This window comes from Scomber scombrus, chromosome 6 (genome assembly GCF_963691925.1).
Source record: "Scomber scombrus chromosome 6, fScoSco1.1, whole genome shotgun sequence".
NCBI classification, from domain to species: Eukaryota; Metazoa; Chordata; class Actinopteri; order Scombriformes; family Scombridae; genus Scomber; species Scomber scombrus.
Genome location: NC_084975.1, coordinates 967,283 through 984,308, shown reverse-complemented (window position 1 = coordinate 984,308; position 17,026 = coordinate 967,283). Strand labels below are relative to the sequence as shown.

Here is a 17,026-nt window from a genome sequence, read left to right as displayed (position 1 = left end):
ACAAATGTGTTTTCAGTTTTTGGACTTTTTCTCTAATCTTTGATTGTTGCTGAAATATTGGATCATTTGAACATTTATTGAAATGAAAGCATGTGAGAAGTTTAGAGGGAAAAATCAGTATTTGGTGGAGCTGTTAACAACTCATAGACATCTGAAATGTGAGCCGACTACACACTGCTTTTTGGTTTCATGTTTAACAATGTGTTGTATTTATAAAGCTTGTTATATTATCCATTGTGTCAAATCTGCATCTGAAAAGTAACTAAAGCTGTTAAATAAATGTAGTGGAGTAGAAAGTAGCATCACATGGAAATACTACAGTAAAGTACAAGTACCTCAAACTGTACTACAGTAAAGTACAAGTACCTCAAACTGTACTACAGTAAAGTACAAGTACCTCAAACTGTACTACAGTAAAGTACAAGTACCTCAAACTGTACTACAGTAAAGTACAAGTACCTCAAACTCTTTAATACAGTAGTTGAGTAAATCTACTTTCTACTATCGGTTTTCAATTTTGTCTGTTAAACACATTTTATTCTCTTAAAGGTGAAAAACAACATATGTGTCAAAATAAAAGCAAAATCAGGATATAAATGTTTTTATTTTGGGATGTTCAGAAAAAAGAAACTCAAAGCTGAGCAGACGAACTGAACTGAACTTAAATACAGACGTAATGATTACAAACTGAACACAGGTGAGTGAAACAAGACACAGGTGAAACACATGAGTTCATCAACAAAAAGGCGGGAAAACACAGGAAGTAAAGATGACAAAAACAACTGACAAAAACATTTCAAAATAAAACAGGAACTAAACAAACAGACAGTGTGAAAATATGAACAGTAAATCATAAATCTAACCTTTATATTGTATAATCTTCTGTAGCTAGATTCTATATTCAGTCTTATTCTACCAAACTAAAAACTGTTTTGTTTGTCTACTTTCTATTAAATCCATATTTTAAGGTTAATATCTCAAACTGCACTGGAACCTTTATACTCTTCTTAATTAGCTTGATTTAATTTCCAATTTAACACTTTGAATCGTATTTAAATGTATTTTTATTTTGCCGTGTGTTAAACAGCCACCTTTTGATTTCAAGGTTGGAGTTGGTGAGGTTCTTCCGATCTTCTGAGTCGGAAATCTGACTTTCCATCAGAAATTTCGGAAATTCCTGATTCTGAGTAAGATAACGCACCATTAGGACTAACTAGCTGTACGCTGCAGTTCAAGAACAGCGTTTATTTGCATGACTTTAATGTGTACCATCAACTGGTGAGGATGTTGACTTTCTACGTGGGTTTGGGGTTTTAGAGCAACTCAAAAAGTCTTAATTTAGTACGAAATGTTTGGTTTTACGGTTAGAACTGACGAGCCGTTCTGGACCCATTGTTTAACCCTCCTGTTGTCCTCGAGTAAAGGAAGGAAGGAAAGATGGAATGAAGGAAGGAAGGAAGGAAGGAAGGAAAGAAAGAAAGAAAGAAAGAAAGAAAGAAAGAAAGAAAGAAAGAAAAGGAGGGAGGAAGGAAGGGAAAAAGGAAAGAAGGAAGGAAGGGAAGGAAGGAGGGAAGGAAGGAAGGAAGAAAAGGAGGGAGGAAGGAAGGGAGAAAGGAAAAGAGGAAGGGTGGAAGGAAGGAAAGAAGGACAGAGGAAAGAAGGAAGGGAGGAAGGTAGGGGGGAGGAAAGAAGGAAGGGAGGAAGGAAGGAAAGAAGGAAAAGTCAAAACAGACGGGGTCCATTTGACCCGGGAGGACGACACAAAGGTTAAAAACTGATGAGTTTTGATGGTAAATCTGCTGCCAGGACAGGAAACCTCACTGTGTGTTCATTACAAAACATATGAGGAAAAAAATTAAAGTTACAATCCCTGATGAAGTATTCACATCATGCAGACTTCAGCTCGGTGTCATCAGTGTCATACAGCATGTGTGTGTGTGTGAGTACTTACAGATGTTGCTGACGGTGCGTGTTTCCATTTATAAACTCTGCCGCACGTTACATAAAACATGACATTACATTATTCATCATCACTCACCCGCTCTTCCGACTGAGCCGTGCCGAAGAAGATGGGGATGAAGGCGAGCCAGATGATGCAGGTGGTGTACATAGTAAATCCAATAGGTTTGGCCTCGTTGAATGTCTCGGGAACGCCGCGCGTCTTGATGGCGTAAACAGTGCATGTGACCATCAAGAGGATGCTGTAGCCCAGCGAGCAGATGAGCGACAGGTCGGAGATGTCGCACTTGAGGACGCCGCGAGCGTTCTCGGGATCCTGCGTGCGCTGCTCGCCGTAATCCACGAAGGTGTGCGGGGGGTCGGCGGCGAACCACACCAGGACGCCCAGCAGCTGAACCGAGATGAGCGAGAAGGTGATGACGAGTTGGGACGCCGGCGAAATGAAGCGCGGCGCCGTCACGGCCTTCTTGCCCTGCTCGAAGATGCGGTGGATGCGGTTGGTCTTGGTGAGCAGCGCGGCGTTGCTGAAGCACATACCGAGGCCCAGGAAGATACGACGGAAGGAGCAGACGACGATATCGGGAGCGGCGATCATTGGGAACGTGATGATGTAACACAGGAAGATGCCCGTCAGAAGCACGTAGCTCATCTCCCGCCCAGAGGCGCGCACGATAGGCGTGTCGTTGTATCGGAAGAAGGTGACGATGACGAACGTGGTGGCGATGATGCCCAGGACGGAGATGAAGACGGGCACCAGCGCCCAGGGCGAGTGCCACTCCAGCTTGATGATTGGGATCGGCTGGCAGTCGGTGCGGTTCTGGTTGGGTCTCTTCTCGTAAGGGCAGAGCTCGCATGTGAACTCGCTGGCCTGGACGTGGTATCCCTCGCAGCGCTCGCAGTGCCAGCAGCACGGGACGCCCTTCACCACCTTCTTCCTCTCGCCGGTCCGGCAGGGAAGGCTGCACACCGAGGCCGGCAGCGAGGAGTCGCCGGTGGTCCACTGCAGGTTCTCCATCTGCAGAGAGGAGGGAGGAACTGAGACGGTTAACGTTCATCTTTAAACTGAGAAGATGGACAAACAGCAACAGCAACTGTTACACCGGATACAAGACAGAGACCTAAATGTGTTAATGGAAATCTAATGAAGTACTCAGCTGGTATCAGGATCACTTTAAGGGGACTTGGATTGATGCTGGTATACTAACTTTTTAAACGATACCCAGCACTAATTATCAGCCACTTGGGACACCGTTTCATTGTGCTGCTGTGTAATGATAATATGAAGGCATTCAACTATAAATGATAGATTGAGGTCATTGATCCGTACGTTTAGATGCAGCTGATTGGTCCAGGTCCCGATGACTTTGTACTCTGCCGTCGACCTGTTGTTGATCTGATACTGGAAGATGTCGTAGCGTCCGGGAGCGTCGCCGTTCTCGTTAAAGACGACCGGCGTTCCCGCACTTCCTGTGAAAACACAGAGAAAAAGAACAGAGTCAGAATGGTGCTGTCAGACTTTAAATTAATTTCTTTTTTCCCCATTTTTTTAAACTCGATTAATCCAAAAAAATCAGCTTTTCTTTCCTTCACTTTTGGCAGAACAGCGTGTGTTTCCTCCTGATATTCTCTCAGGTTTATCTGTGGATGTGAGGCAGGTTTTTTTTCCTCTCAGTCTGACTCATCTTATCACAGTTTTCTCCGCCAGAAACAACCACACAAACGTCTCGCTGCCATATTGACTAAATCCCTCCTGCCAAACAGAAATCTCCTGCTGTCTGACACTGTTTACACCCAGACAGCAGTTTAATAATAATAATCATAAAACAGCTGAAAGCTATGAGGGAAAGAAAACCTTCAGTCAGACTTGATTTCTCCAGAGCATTGATGTAAAAACTGCAACATGCTGAAGTAATATGTAAGAATAATATCACTACATATTTAACAAAACAGGCTCCTTTATGTCATATTTAATACTATCCACCGCCTTCAAAAACCTCCAAATTAACCACATTTATTCTTTACAGATTTTCATTAATGCGTGAAAAGCTCAGAAAATGCTGCAAATGGAGTGAAAATACAAATTATTCCTTAATTAATAAAAAGGATAAACTGCAGACAAACGATAAACTGACATTTTTATGCTGTTAATTTCTGATTTATTTAAATATTTGAAACAAAAACTGATATTTCCAGTTTTTTTCTTTTAAATAAAAGATGAAAATAATGAGACTTAACCCTGTTAGACCAAGTGAGTCATATTTGATCCATGAGTTATAGAGAGCTTTACATCATCAGTGTAAAAACCTGATGTGACATGAACATATAGTACACATATAAACCACCAGGGGGCTTTTATTTCAACGATGTCAATCAGTGAGACACAATTTAGAGGCCTGAATATTTTTACCAGTTGAGTAAAAGTGAAGGTAAGAAAACATTCAAATAGTTACTGATACTTCAACAGGAATAGTTACTGGGTTAATTAAATATCTAGTATCTTATTTTATGGTAAATTCCTGTTGATAATGTATCAGATTAGATTCAGCAGCTATAGAAGCTCATTTATCTGTTAATCTGTCATTTTATTGCATTTCATGTTGTGGTTAATATGAGCTCTATGCAGGACCTTTAAGGGTTAAACATGTTGGATTCAATATGTTTTTATTTGTTTATGATACAAAACTAAGCTCATATACGGGTCGATAAGGGTTATCAGTGTCCATGAGGTTTAGTTTAAATTTAAAGATTTAAAATATGAAAATAAACGTATGAATAAATTGCACACATTCTTTTTTTGTGGACCCAGCATCAAATTTCTACTTTTAATCCATTTTGAGAGAATATATTAGAGGCTTATGGAAAAAATGTCTAAGTGGTGTAACCATAAAAACTATCAACTAGTTTGGCATGATCTTACATTATAACTTTTATATTAAATAAATGTAATGGAATACAATTGTTCTAAATATTACATTTACTCTGGTTACCATGGAGATCAGGAAACATTCACATGTTTTAAATGAACCAGGATTTTTGTGGTTACACCATTTGACATTTTCAGGAGCATTCAGTCTTACTTTTGGTTAAAAATGGTGCAAATGTCATTTCAAATGATATAAAACCAACAAAAATACTAAATGTACATTTTACATTTTATTTTAGCTAGTTTAACTGATTTATGAATTCATCATATTACCAACACTTATTTATTACTGAGCCGTATGCAAAGTGTTATTTAATGAATGTTTTAAATTATTTGTCAGAAGGTCCAATAAAAATATATAATGTATAATAATTAGACATTTCTGGCAGTTATTTGATGGTTCAGACTTCACAGGGTTAAATTAGTAATATTACAAGCTGTGTCTACATTGACAGCACAATTTTAATTTATTTGGAGAGTTCAGACTGTAAACATGATTTATAGGAGGCAGGTTTGGGTTTGAATGTGTGCGTGTCCACATGGGAACATTAAATGCATCATCATTTAAATCCAAATGTATTCCAGAGTGTTTAAACAACATCAGTTAATCCTCCTAAACTACATGTTCAGATTCAGTCTCATTCTTTCCTCTCAGCGCTTGTATTCACTGGATTGTGTTGTTATCACACAATGGTGCTGCGTTCCTGGCCACGAGGAAAATTTAACATCGGTGGGGGGACAGCGGAGTCTTGAACTCGAAGTGGATTAGTTCAGAGCTGCTGGAGCCGAGAGGAAGAGCAGCAGCAGATTGGAGCTAAAGAGCAGAACAACACAAAAAAAAAGGAAAAAAAGAAAGAAAACAGATTCATAATGAAGTGAGTGGGCGCCGGTTTGATTCTATCCTGCCCCGATTTCCTTCTTCAACATGAATAAAAGCATCACAAATCACATCAGCGCTGAGATGAATCACCACAGCTCGCCTGAGGATGTAGAAACCGCCTCATCCCTCCATCCCTCCATCCTCCCATCCTCCCATCCCCCACTCCTCTCCTCTCCACTCCACTTCAGAGACGCAGTGTTGATACAGAATTAACGTCCTCGCTCTGCATTAATTCCTCGAACATGGTAATCATGATAACTGTGGTGTAACATGCTGCGGCTTTGTCATTAAACACAATAAGCTGCTGCAGCACAAACACACAATCTGCTTTATAAGAGGCAAAAACAGACGTTACACTACAATCCAGAGTAAAGAGCTCTGTAAGTCTCTTTGAGGACCAAACCGCCTGTTTCACATGTTTACTTAACAAAAATAACACATGTAACCCTCCTGTTGTCCTCGAGTCAAGGAAGGAAGGGAGGAAGAAGGAAGGGAGGAAAGGATGGAGGAAGGAAGGAAAGGAGGGAGGAAGGAAGGGAGAGAGGAAAAAGGAAGGAAAGGAGGAAGGAAGGGAGGAAGAAGGAAGGAAAGGAGGAAGGAAGGAAGGAAGGAATGAATGAATGAAGGAAGGAAGGAAGTAAGGAAAGGAGGGAGGGAGGGAGAAAGGAAAAGAGGTAGGGAGGAGGGAAGGATAGAAGGACAGAGGAAAGAAGGGCGGAAGGGAGGGAGGAATTAAGGAGGGAAGGAAAGAAAGAGAGAAGAAGGGAGGGAGGACAGACGGAAAGAAAGAAGGAAGGTAGGTAGGAAGGAAGAAAGGAAGGAAGGAGAGAAGGAAAGAAGGAAGGAAGAAAGGGGGATGGAGGAAGGAAAGAAGGAACGAAGGGAGGAAAGAAGGAACAGTCAAAACAGACGAGGTCAATTTGACCCGGGAGGACGACACAAAGGTTAAAAGGACAGATTCACAATTTTTCAATGTCTCAAACCAACAGTAGCATGAAGTGTGTTTATGTGTCTGAGAAAAGGAGGATGAGGGAGAAGAAGAAATAAAGAACAAGAAGGAGGAAGGTGAGGAAAGAGACTAGGGAGAATAAGGAGGATGAGGGAGAAGACTATATACAGAAGGAAAGAAAACTAAAGAAAGAAAAGAAAAAGAAGAAAGAACGAGGAGGAGGAGGAAAGAAAGAAAGAACAACTGGAGGCCTTTAAGTGTCCAATCTAGTGAAGAATATAAAGTGTGAGTCTCACTGTAGAGTTAATGTAAAAAATAAAACACCTTTCATCGACTCTGATGGAGATCTGTGTGAGTGGTCATTGTTAAACTTTGCCATGTGAGATGAAGGTGTTTCATTTGTACATTAAACCTACAGAGTGATGGGTTTTATTGGACGGAGATTTGTGCTCTATGTTTTTGATTGAGGCCAATTTTTACTGGTGCAGTGGGTCAGACTGGAGAAACACACACAGAGCCAGCAGCACTTCTTCATCTGTCAGCTCAGTTCTCACAGAGAGCAGTGAGCCAGCAGATTAACAATTACTACTAACCAGTCCAGAAATCAATTGATCAATTTCATCAGAGACATTTAATGAATTTTCTAAACAGGAATGTGTGTGTAGAATCTAAGAGACACTGAGCAGCATTTAAACTTCTTCTTCTTCTTCTTCTTCTTCTTCTTCTTCTTCTTCTTCTTCTTCTTCTTCTTCTTCTTCTTCTTCTTCTTCTTCTTCTTCAGATAAAGACATTTGATGGAGGTCTGGTAAGTGATGGTGGAGATTTTCTTTCAGTCTCTGGAGGTTTAAACAAACTGTCTTTGGACTTTATTTGCAGTCTGAGATTTCACAGCTGGAGCTCTTTAGCAGATCTGAGACCTGGTACTTCATGAATCCTCCGGTGGGACCTGAACTGATCCAGCAGCAGCAGCAGAAACTCTTCCTCATCATCCTCATCTTCCTCACATGTCTCTGTGAAACTCAGCAGAGCGTCATCTCAGAGTTTTATTGAACCTGGTCTGCTGTAGGGGAGACCAGGGTTGGTAGTCACACTTTTGACTTTCCTTTGAATTCCTCATAAAGTGTATACTGAATAGATTCCATTTTAATGCGTAATTGAAGTCTAAAGTGTCAGTTGGAAATAGAGAAGTCTGACTCTCCTTCAGCTGATTCTGGTCTAAAGATATGAACCGTCTAATATGTGACATCGTCCCCATCGTGAGGTTGGTAGTAAGACATCCATGAAGGTTGGTAGTAAAACACTATGGAGGTTGGTAGTAAGACACCATGAAGGTTGGTAGTAAAACACTATGGAGGTTGGTAGTAAGACACCATGGAGGTTGGTAGTAAGACACTATGGAGGTTGGTAGTAAGACACCATGGAGGTTGGTAGTAAAACACTATGGAGGTTGGTAGTAAGACACCATGGAGGTTGGTAGTAAGACACCATGGAGGTTGGTAGTAAAACACTATGGAGGTTGGTAGTAAGACACCATGGAGGTTGGTAGTAAGACACCATGGAGGTTGGTAGTAAAACACTATGGAGGTTGGTAGTAAGACACCATGGAGGTTGGTAGTAAGACACTATGGAGGTTGGTAGTAAGACATCATGGAGGTTGGTAGTAAGACATCATGGAGGTTGGTAGTAAGACACCATGGAGGTTGGTAGTAAGACATCATGGAGGTTGGTTGTCTCTGTGTTAGTTTAATAGACAATCTTAAAAAAATATTTAAATTGTTTGTTTTCATTGAAATACAACAACCTAACATTTCCTGCACCAAGAGAACATAAACAGGAAAGATCATTCCTTTAAGTGCCTTTTTTGTCCTTATATAACAATATTATATAGTTTCATCTCTGATTGCTCTGAGCTTCACATCTGGAGGAGTCTGGCTCTTTGTTTGTCTTCCTGAAAAAGTTCCTGCTCATATTACCATCTTAAAAGAAAGAAAGAACTAGATATATCACACTATGTATATATTCAAGATTCAAGATTCAAAATTCAAGACAACTTTATTAATCCCTTGAAGGGCAATTAATCTGACAGCTCGCACGACAACATACTTGTACTCATTAATAACAAGAAAAAAACACAGAAGAAAGAAGAAGAGTTGGCAGCTGTGTGCAAAAGTGCAAAAATGCAAAAGTGCAAAATCAGTGTGCAAAGTCTGCAGGCCCTAGTCCAATAAATAGTTCATTAAGAAGAAGCCTATACAAGCTCTGAATGATAAAAAAAAGCACCACAGTATCCAGCTGCACAGTGCAATAACCTACAGATACAACTGGACCTCATTTAGATTTGTTCAGCAGTCGGACAGCAGAGGGGATAAAGGACTAACGGTTCCTCTTACATGCAGGTTGGCATGGCGACACCCTGAAGGCAATAATGAAAATTCATTTCTTAAGATTTGCCCAGAAGTATTCAAAATATTGTGTGACTTCCTCATGACCTGTAGTTCCCATCTCTCTGCTTAAGTCTGATGATCTTGGGTGACAGATTATTAAACCAACAGATAGAAGAGTAAGTTAAAAGGCTTTCAATGATTGATTGATATACCAACATGTGACAACCAACCCCAAAGATAATGTGACAAACTTCACCAACTGAGATTTTTTGCTACCAGTAAAGTTAATAAACACTTTTTGTTTTAGTGTAGCTAAGAAAAAAACCTCCCTAACTATCGCTCTCTCTTCATACTTTTTAATGCTAATGATGTTTTAATATAAACTCTTTGTGTAAAAGAAGAAAAACACTGAAGAGTTGATATTTACATTTTCACATGAAAAACACTAAACGTCCTCTCACCTTTAATGTCAAGCAGTTTACTGCAGAAATGATCTCTGAAGTAACATCTCACCTAAACTCTGAAACTGACAAAACTTTCTAACAACAGCGCCGTCTAGAGACCGATATCTGATGACTGTGACGACCAACCCTGGTCTCCCCTACAGACGGACAGCGTGTGTCTGTCTGTGTGATAATACAACACATCCTCCTCTCACTGTTTACATTCATTCTGCTTCCTTCAGCAGCTCTGTTATAATCACTTATTGATTTCTTTCTCTGATTGGCTCATTTTTATTCATCACATGTAGACCTGCAATGATTAGTCAATGCATAGAATTAGTTTGGAGTCATTTTTAAAGTCTTAATTTTCTGATTCAGCTTCTTTAATATAAATACTTTCTAGTTTCTTTGGTGCTCTGTTACAGTAAACTGAATATATTTGTGTTGTGGACTATTTTGAGGCATTTTAAAGACCAAACAACTAATTATTCCATAATTTAATCAAGAACATAACCAGCAGACTAATGATAGAAACTGAAGAAAACCTTAAAATCTGCTTTTCTACAGTTGTTGACAGCTCGGATTTATAATTATGGTAGATCACAGCAGATGATTTATGATATTAGCTTTCATAAAACAGAGAAAAGTTGCTTAAAAAGTTGCTGGAAGTCGAAAAAACGCACAACTCACTAAATCAATAATACGCACAATCTCATGTACTGATGTGCACAAACTGTAGGCTTTTTATTTATATATAGGATTTAAAGTTAAGAAGAAAAAATACAATTAACAAAATAAAAGAGAGATAGGAGCTAAAACGGCCTGTTAATAGACAGATGCTGAACTGAGCAGCTGCATAAAGGACCAGTAGAAGATAAATAAGGAGTTTTTATCTGGAAATCATGCAAAGATATTCCAGTAGAGACTCAGAATATTAATATAGAAGCTGGAGATGTGAAGAATATGTGTCCTTTAACTGACTCTAACAGTATGTTCACAAATGCAGATTTATCCAATCTGCCTCCAGAGAAGATAAATCTTAAAATGTCAGTTTGGTATTTCAGCGTTCGGGGAAAACTGAGCTTTACAGAAATGATGTAAACCTGCTCAGTCGCATTCAGTCGCTGTGTGGCAGTGAATTAAATCCCAGAAGACAACTTTTTCTCTTCTCTTCTTTTCTCTGTGATCTTTTATTTTAAATGTCAGTACATCTGCTCTCATCAACCTGTATTTATCTAAGTTTGTATCAGACGACGTCTCAATCCTTAAATAACGATGTGACGGCTGGTTAACAGCTGCTGTTTACGAGACGCAATAACCTGACTGTGATGTGAGGTTTGGTTGTTTCTGCAACTTAAATTTACAGCTTTTAAAGACAGTTTTAAAACCACATAGAATTAAATTTAATACCTTTTTCACAGATAAAGAATAAAAGACATCAATACAAACTATCAGAGATAATAAAAGTGTAGAATTATTTACCAAGTGCATAAAACTTCCTGACAGTGTTTAATAATCATTCTCAATAATAATATAACTTATTATTCATTAATCATGATTGATTCTAGAGACCTAAATTAATGCTTTTTAAGACTTTTTAAGACCTGCAGATATCCTGGAAACATTGTTGGATGTCTTCACAAATATGGTTGTAAAAATTAGATAGATGTGTGTGACGTAATCCATCTCAATCTCAAACTTTATCTGCAGAGAAAAAGTCAAGTATGTTTAATAAAGAGGCTCGAGACGCTGAAATAAACCAGCTGTTATAAAGTCTGCTGCTGCCACATTAAACCAACATGTGTGTGGAGCTTATAGAAGGCAGCGCTGGTTCTAGATGAGATGAATATCAACATGAACGTCTGACTTCAGGGGAAGAAAGAAGATGTTGAACTGTTCCTTTAATGCCGACAAACAGCTGAGTTCTCTTTGGTTGTTTCCTCTTCCTGCTTTGTTCAGCAGTTTAAAACAAAGAGAAAGCTGCACATTTGAAGTGAAGTCACAGCGGGAGACGAGCGCTTCGCATATTCATCACTACGCCTCACCTATAGTATCTAACCCCCTCCTCCTCTTCCTCCTCTTCCTCCTCCTCATCCCTCCATCTCTGATCTGACTGTAAGGAGCTCCACAGGGTCAGTCACGCTGCGCTCCCCCTTAAAAACAGCAACGAGCAGCTTTTATCGCCTCTTAGTAAGAATCCACTGTCTAAATGAATCGGAGGGAATCTCCCTGACGTCCTGCACCCCCCCCCAACACACACACACACACACACACACACACACACACACACACACACACACACACACACACACACTGCTCCCCCTCGCTCTGGTGATCACGTCAAACAGGACGTCACCACCAAGGCCTCGTGCAGATGGCTTTTAGCACAGCGAGCGCCAACATTAGCACAAGTGTCTCGATTAGCCTCCCGATGCTCCTCTAAAAATAAGCACGAAGGAGCGGGAGGAGTTGGAGGAGCGGGAGGAGCGGGAGGAGCGGGAGGAGTTGGAGGAGCGGGAGGAGTTGGAGGAGCGGGAGGAGTTGGAGGAGCGGGAGGAGTTGGAGGAGCGGGAGGAGCGGGGCGAGGAGGAGCACACGGCTGAGTTGCCAATTAGCCTCCCGGCCGCCGCTGCCGCCACCACCATAGAGCGCCTGCTTCGTTCTGGATTTTTGCCGCATTTCATAGATGGAATTATGGGTAAACCCCGCTGCCTCGTGTTCAGAGAAGTGAAGCAGAAAGAAAAAACAGAGAAGCAGCTCGAGTTTGATTTGTGTCGACGTTTGATGTATGTGAAGGTTCAGCCGAGCGTGCTGCTCACAGATTCACACAGGAAAGCCCCAAACACAGCATGACATGAGCAAGTGTGTGTGTGTGTGTGTGTGTGTGTGTGTGTGTGTGTGTATGTGTGTGTGTGTGTGTGTGTGTGTGTGTGTGTGTGTATGTGTATGTGTGTGTGTGTAAAGGCCTTAATAAGCTCGATCAGGCACAAATTGCACATGGGCCACATGCTGCTGATGCAGGATTCAGGAGTGAAGCACGTGTGCAAACCTGGACGGTCGCTGCAGAGCGCTGACATGCTCTCTGCAGGCTCGTTAACTCATTATTTCATCACATTCAGCTCATCACAGAGTCAATAAAAGGTCAAAATAAAACCAAAAATCTCAACTACCCAGTGGTTAGGGGTTAAAATGATAAAATAAACGTATGAATAACTTGCACACATTCTTTTTTGTGGACCCAGCATCAAATTTCTGCTTTTAACCCATTTAGAGAGAATATATTAGAGGATTATGGCAAAAATGTCTAAGTGGTGTAACCATAAAAACTTTGTACCAAATAATTCAACTTGCTTAAAAACAGTAAATAGTCAATAAAACACCAAATCAACTAGTTTGGCATGATCTTACATTATAACTTTATATTAAATAAAGGTAATGGAATACAATTGTTCTACATATTACATTTACTCTGGTAACCATGGAGATTAGGAAACATTTACATGTTTTAAATGAAGTCATTATTAGTATAAGTCCACTTAAATACACTGTAGGTGATAAAATATGTAATATTTATCATTCTTTTGTGGTTACACCATTTGACATTTTCAGGAGCATTCAGTCTTACTTTTGGTAAAAAATGGTGCAAATGTCATTTCAAATGATATAAAACCAACAAAAATACTAAATGTACATTTTAACAAACCTGATGCTGCTTTTAAATCTAGTTTAACTGATTTATGAATTCATCATCTTACCAACACTTATTATTACTGAGCCTTTAACAGTTAAAAACATTCCCTCTTCTCCATTTTTCGGCATATTTTATGAGCTTTTATGCCTCTCAGTCTTCAGTAGAAAGCAGCATGTGTTCTCCTTTGGGTCCTCATAAGTATAGAAGTACAGTAACAGACAAACACATTATATCCTGAATCTGCTTCTTTTTTTTTGTGGCGAGTTGAGAGCGATTTCTCCTCGGGGCTTTAATCTGAACGATGACTGACTAATCTTCTTGTCTGTGACACGTTTCCTGTTTCTGTCCTCATTTTCTTTAATTCGCCGAACGAAGCAACAAACTGTTTTAATGTTTTATAATAAAAAAAAATGAAAGAAAGAAAGAAAAAAAACCCAGAAAACCAGGAGGACGTGCGGCACAGCAGCAGCAGCTTTAACTGAGCACAGATTTACTGTTTGAGCCCTGCGGGGGAAGTTCACCGCTGATTCAATGTTTAATGTCTCTCCTCCTCCTGCAGAAATAACATCCAGCAGCTCCTCACATCCATCAGGCCCGACACACACACACACACACACACACACACACACACACACACACACACACACACACACACACACACACACACACACACACACACACACACACCAATCCCTGAGAGCTCAACACATCAGCCACCAAATCTGCTCCGTCTCCTCTGTTTCATTTCAGTGTCTCCGTCTCTCGCTCTGTGCCGAGCAGGTAGATAGGAGAATTATTCAAATTGCCCCCCCCCCCCCCCCCCCCCATCCTCAGGTGGGAGGCGGGAGGAGGCAACAGGGACGAATATGAGGAAGATCTCTTCTGTCTGAAGTATTAAAATTTACAGGAGGATCTCGCTGAGGACGGAGGATTGATTTGATTCAATTTCTAGTGTGATGATGGGTGTTGGGAGGCTTTTTAAACATGTGACCATCCGTCCTTCCTTCCTTCCTTCCTTCCTTCCTTCCTTCCTTCCTTCCTTCCTTCCTTCCTTCCTTCCTTCTTTCCTTCCTTCCTTCGTGTCATCTGTCCTTCCTTCCATCCTTCCTTCCTTCCTTCCTTCCTTCCTGTCTTCTTTTCATTCCTTCCTTCCTTGCCCACTTTCATCTTTCATTTCTTCCTTCCTTCCTTCCTTCCTTACTTCCTTCCTTCCTTTGGTATGTAATGCACAGACAGACCATCAGATTGTGTTATGGTTGCTGAAGATTACTTACTATTATTGATCAGATAGGTCCCTTTGCAGCTATAACAGCTTCAACTCTTCTGGGAAGGTTTAGGAGTGTTTATGGGAATGTTTGACCGTTCTTCCAGAAGAGCATTAGTGAGGTCCGACACTGATGTTGGACCAGAAGGCCTGGCTCTCCGTCTCCGCTCTAATTCATCCCAAAGCTGTTCTATCGGGTTGAGGTCAGGGTCAGGACTCAGGAAGGGTCCATCCCCAAACTGTTCCCACTAAGTTGGGAGCATGGAGCATTCAGTTCCTTTCACTGGAACTAAGGGGCCAAGCCCAGCTCCTGAAAAACAACCTCACACCATAATCCCCCCTCCTCCAAACTTTACACTTGGCACAATGCAGTCAGACAAGTACCGTTGTCCTGGCAACCGCCAAACCCAGACTCGTCCATCAGATCGACTGGACTTGTTGCACCGGTGTCTTCCTATCACAGAACCACGCTGGAGTTTACTGAGCTGCTGAGAGCGACTCATTCTTTCACTAAAGTTTGTAGAAACAGTCAACCCTTCCTTCCTTCTGTCATCTGTCCTTCCTTCCTTCCTTCCTTCCTTCCTTCCTTCCTTCCTTCCTTCTTCCTTCTGTCATCTGTCCTTCTTCCCTTCCTTCCTTCTTCCTTTCTTTCCTTCCTTCCCTCTTCCTTTCTTTCCTTCCTTCCTTCCTTCCTTCCTTCTGTCATCTGTCCTTCTTCCCTTCCTTCCTTCTTCCTTTCTTTCCTTCCTTCCTTCCTTCCTTCCTTCCTTCCTTCCTTCCTTCCTTCCTTCCTTCCTTCCTTCCTTCCTTCCTTCCTTCTTTCTTTCCTTCCTTTCTTCCTTCTTTCCTTCCTTACTTCCACCTTTCTTTCCTTCCATCTGTTCTTCTTTCTTTCCTTCCTTCCTTCCTTCCTTCCTTCCTTCCTTCCTTCCTTCCTTCCTTCCAACCTTCGTGTAATCTGTCCTTCCTTCCTTCCTTCCTCCTTTCTTTCCATCCTTCCTTCCTTCCAGAATGAGTCTCTGGTTTAGAACCAATGAGGTGTGAATGAGTCTGTAAAACATCACATTTAGGCTCAATGAGGAAATAAATCCATGTTTTATGTTGTCATGGCAACAAAGAGGAAAATCAAAGGAGTGATTGTTTACGTAGATCTTTCTTTGTGTTGACCTATAAATAGTTAAGCTTTGAAAATCAAGTTTACAGATTAAATGAATAATGAAAATCATGTTTTCCTTTGTGAAGCCCTTTGAGTTCAGTGTGATTAAAAGCTGCTTTACAAATAAACTCTCATTGTGTTTTAACTTCCTTTGATTAAACATTATTTCTTTCAGTTGTTTCACTTGTTAAGGATTATTTAGTGAGGTTACTTTCACTTTTATTATGATTAAACCGGCAGAGATGTGATTGTTTCTCGTGCTTTTATGAGAGAATAACGAGTTTTATCTGAGCTTTAGTGAAACAGACACAAACATCGTTTCACATGTATGAGCGCAGCAGGAGAAAAGCTAATAAATCATTCACTCTGCTTTTAAGAAGAAATCCTAATAAATCATAAATATAAACTCAAAACACACTTTTATCAGCGAGTCTCCTGATTCTATTTGAGTTTTAATTTTTATCTCCTTTAAATACGGTTTATCTATTTTTTGCCTTTTTTCCTAACAATGAAATGATTTTTAAGTCTTTATTATTTTATGATTTGTGTGTGTTGCTGCTTTGTGAAGCACTTTGTAATTTGGATTTTGTACAGTGCTCTATGATTAAAGTTTATTATTATCATTATTATATGAAGAGGTGTCATGTTGACTGCTGAGAGAAGCTTAATTGATTCATAAAGACACACAAACACTCACCTGATGGACAAGTGCAATTTACCTGAGCATTATTATTATTATTATTTGTATTTTTTATTATTATGTTATTTATCTGTGCCTTATTTATTACTTTAAACTTTATTTATGCCCTTTTATGCTGATTTTTGGTGCTGCAAACGAAATTTCATTGTGTTTTTATATGAAATGACAATAAATATCTATTTGGATAATTGTCTTAACCCTCCTGTCGTCCTCCCGTCTCTTTTGACTGTTCCTTGTTTCTTTCCTTCCTTCCTCTTTCTTTGCTCCCTCCTCTTTCCATACTTCTTTCCTCACTTCCTTCCTTCCTTCCTCCCTTCCTTCTTTCCTTCCTTCCTTCCTTCCTCCCTTCCTTCTTTCCTTACTTACTTCCTCTTTTCCTCTCTCCCTCCCTCCTTACTCCTTTACTTTCCTTTCCTTCCTTCCTTCCTTCCTTCATCCTGTCCCTCCTTCCACCTTTACTTCCTCCCTTCGTTATTTCCTTCCTCCCTTCCTTCTCTCCTTACTTCCTTCCTCTTTTCCTCCCTCACTCCCTCCTTAGTCCTTTCCTTCCTCATTCCTTCCTTCCTTCTTTCCTCCCTTCCTTCCTTCCTCCTGTCCTTCCTTGACCTGAGGACAACAGGAGGGTTAATGTTTCCTGCTTGTCGGATCATCGAGAAGTTTCCTGACAAAAACCTTAA

The 17,026-nt window shown here is 40.4% G+C and overlaps 1 protein-coding gene across 1 annotated transcript in view; it reads right to left on the bottom strand.

Moving 5' to 3' along the window:
• LOC133981650 (metabotropic glutamate receptor 8-like) overlaps positions 1 to 17,026 on the bottom strand; it is a 165,448-nt gene that overhangs the window by 25,418 nt on the left and 123,004 nt on the right. Inside the window, exons 7-8 of the mRNA XM_062420453.1 lie at positions 3,287 to 3,426; positions 2,039 to 2,974 (exon numbers count right to left, since the gene is read on the bottom strand). Coding sequence (XP_062276437.1) covers positions 2,039 to 2,974; positions 3,287 to 3,426 — 1,076 coding nt within the window. The remainder of the gene's footprint in view (positions 1 to 2,038; positions 2,975 to 3,286; positions 3,427 to 17,026) is intronic.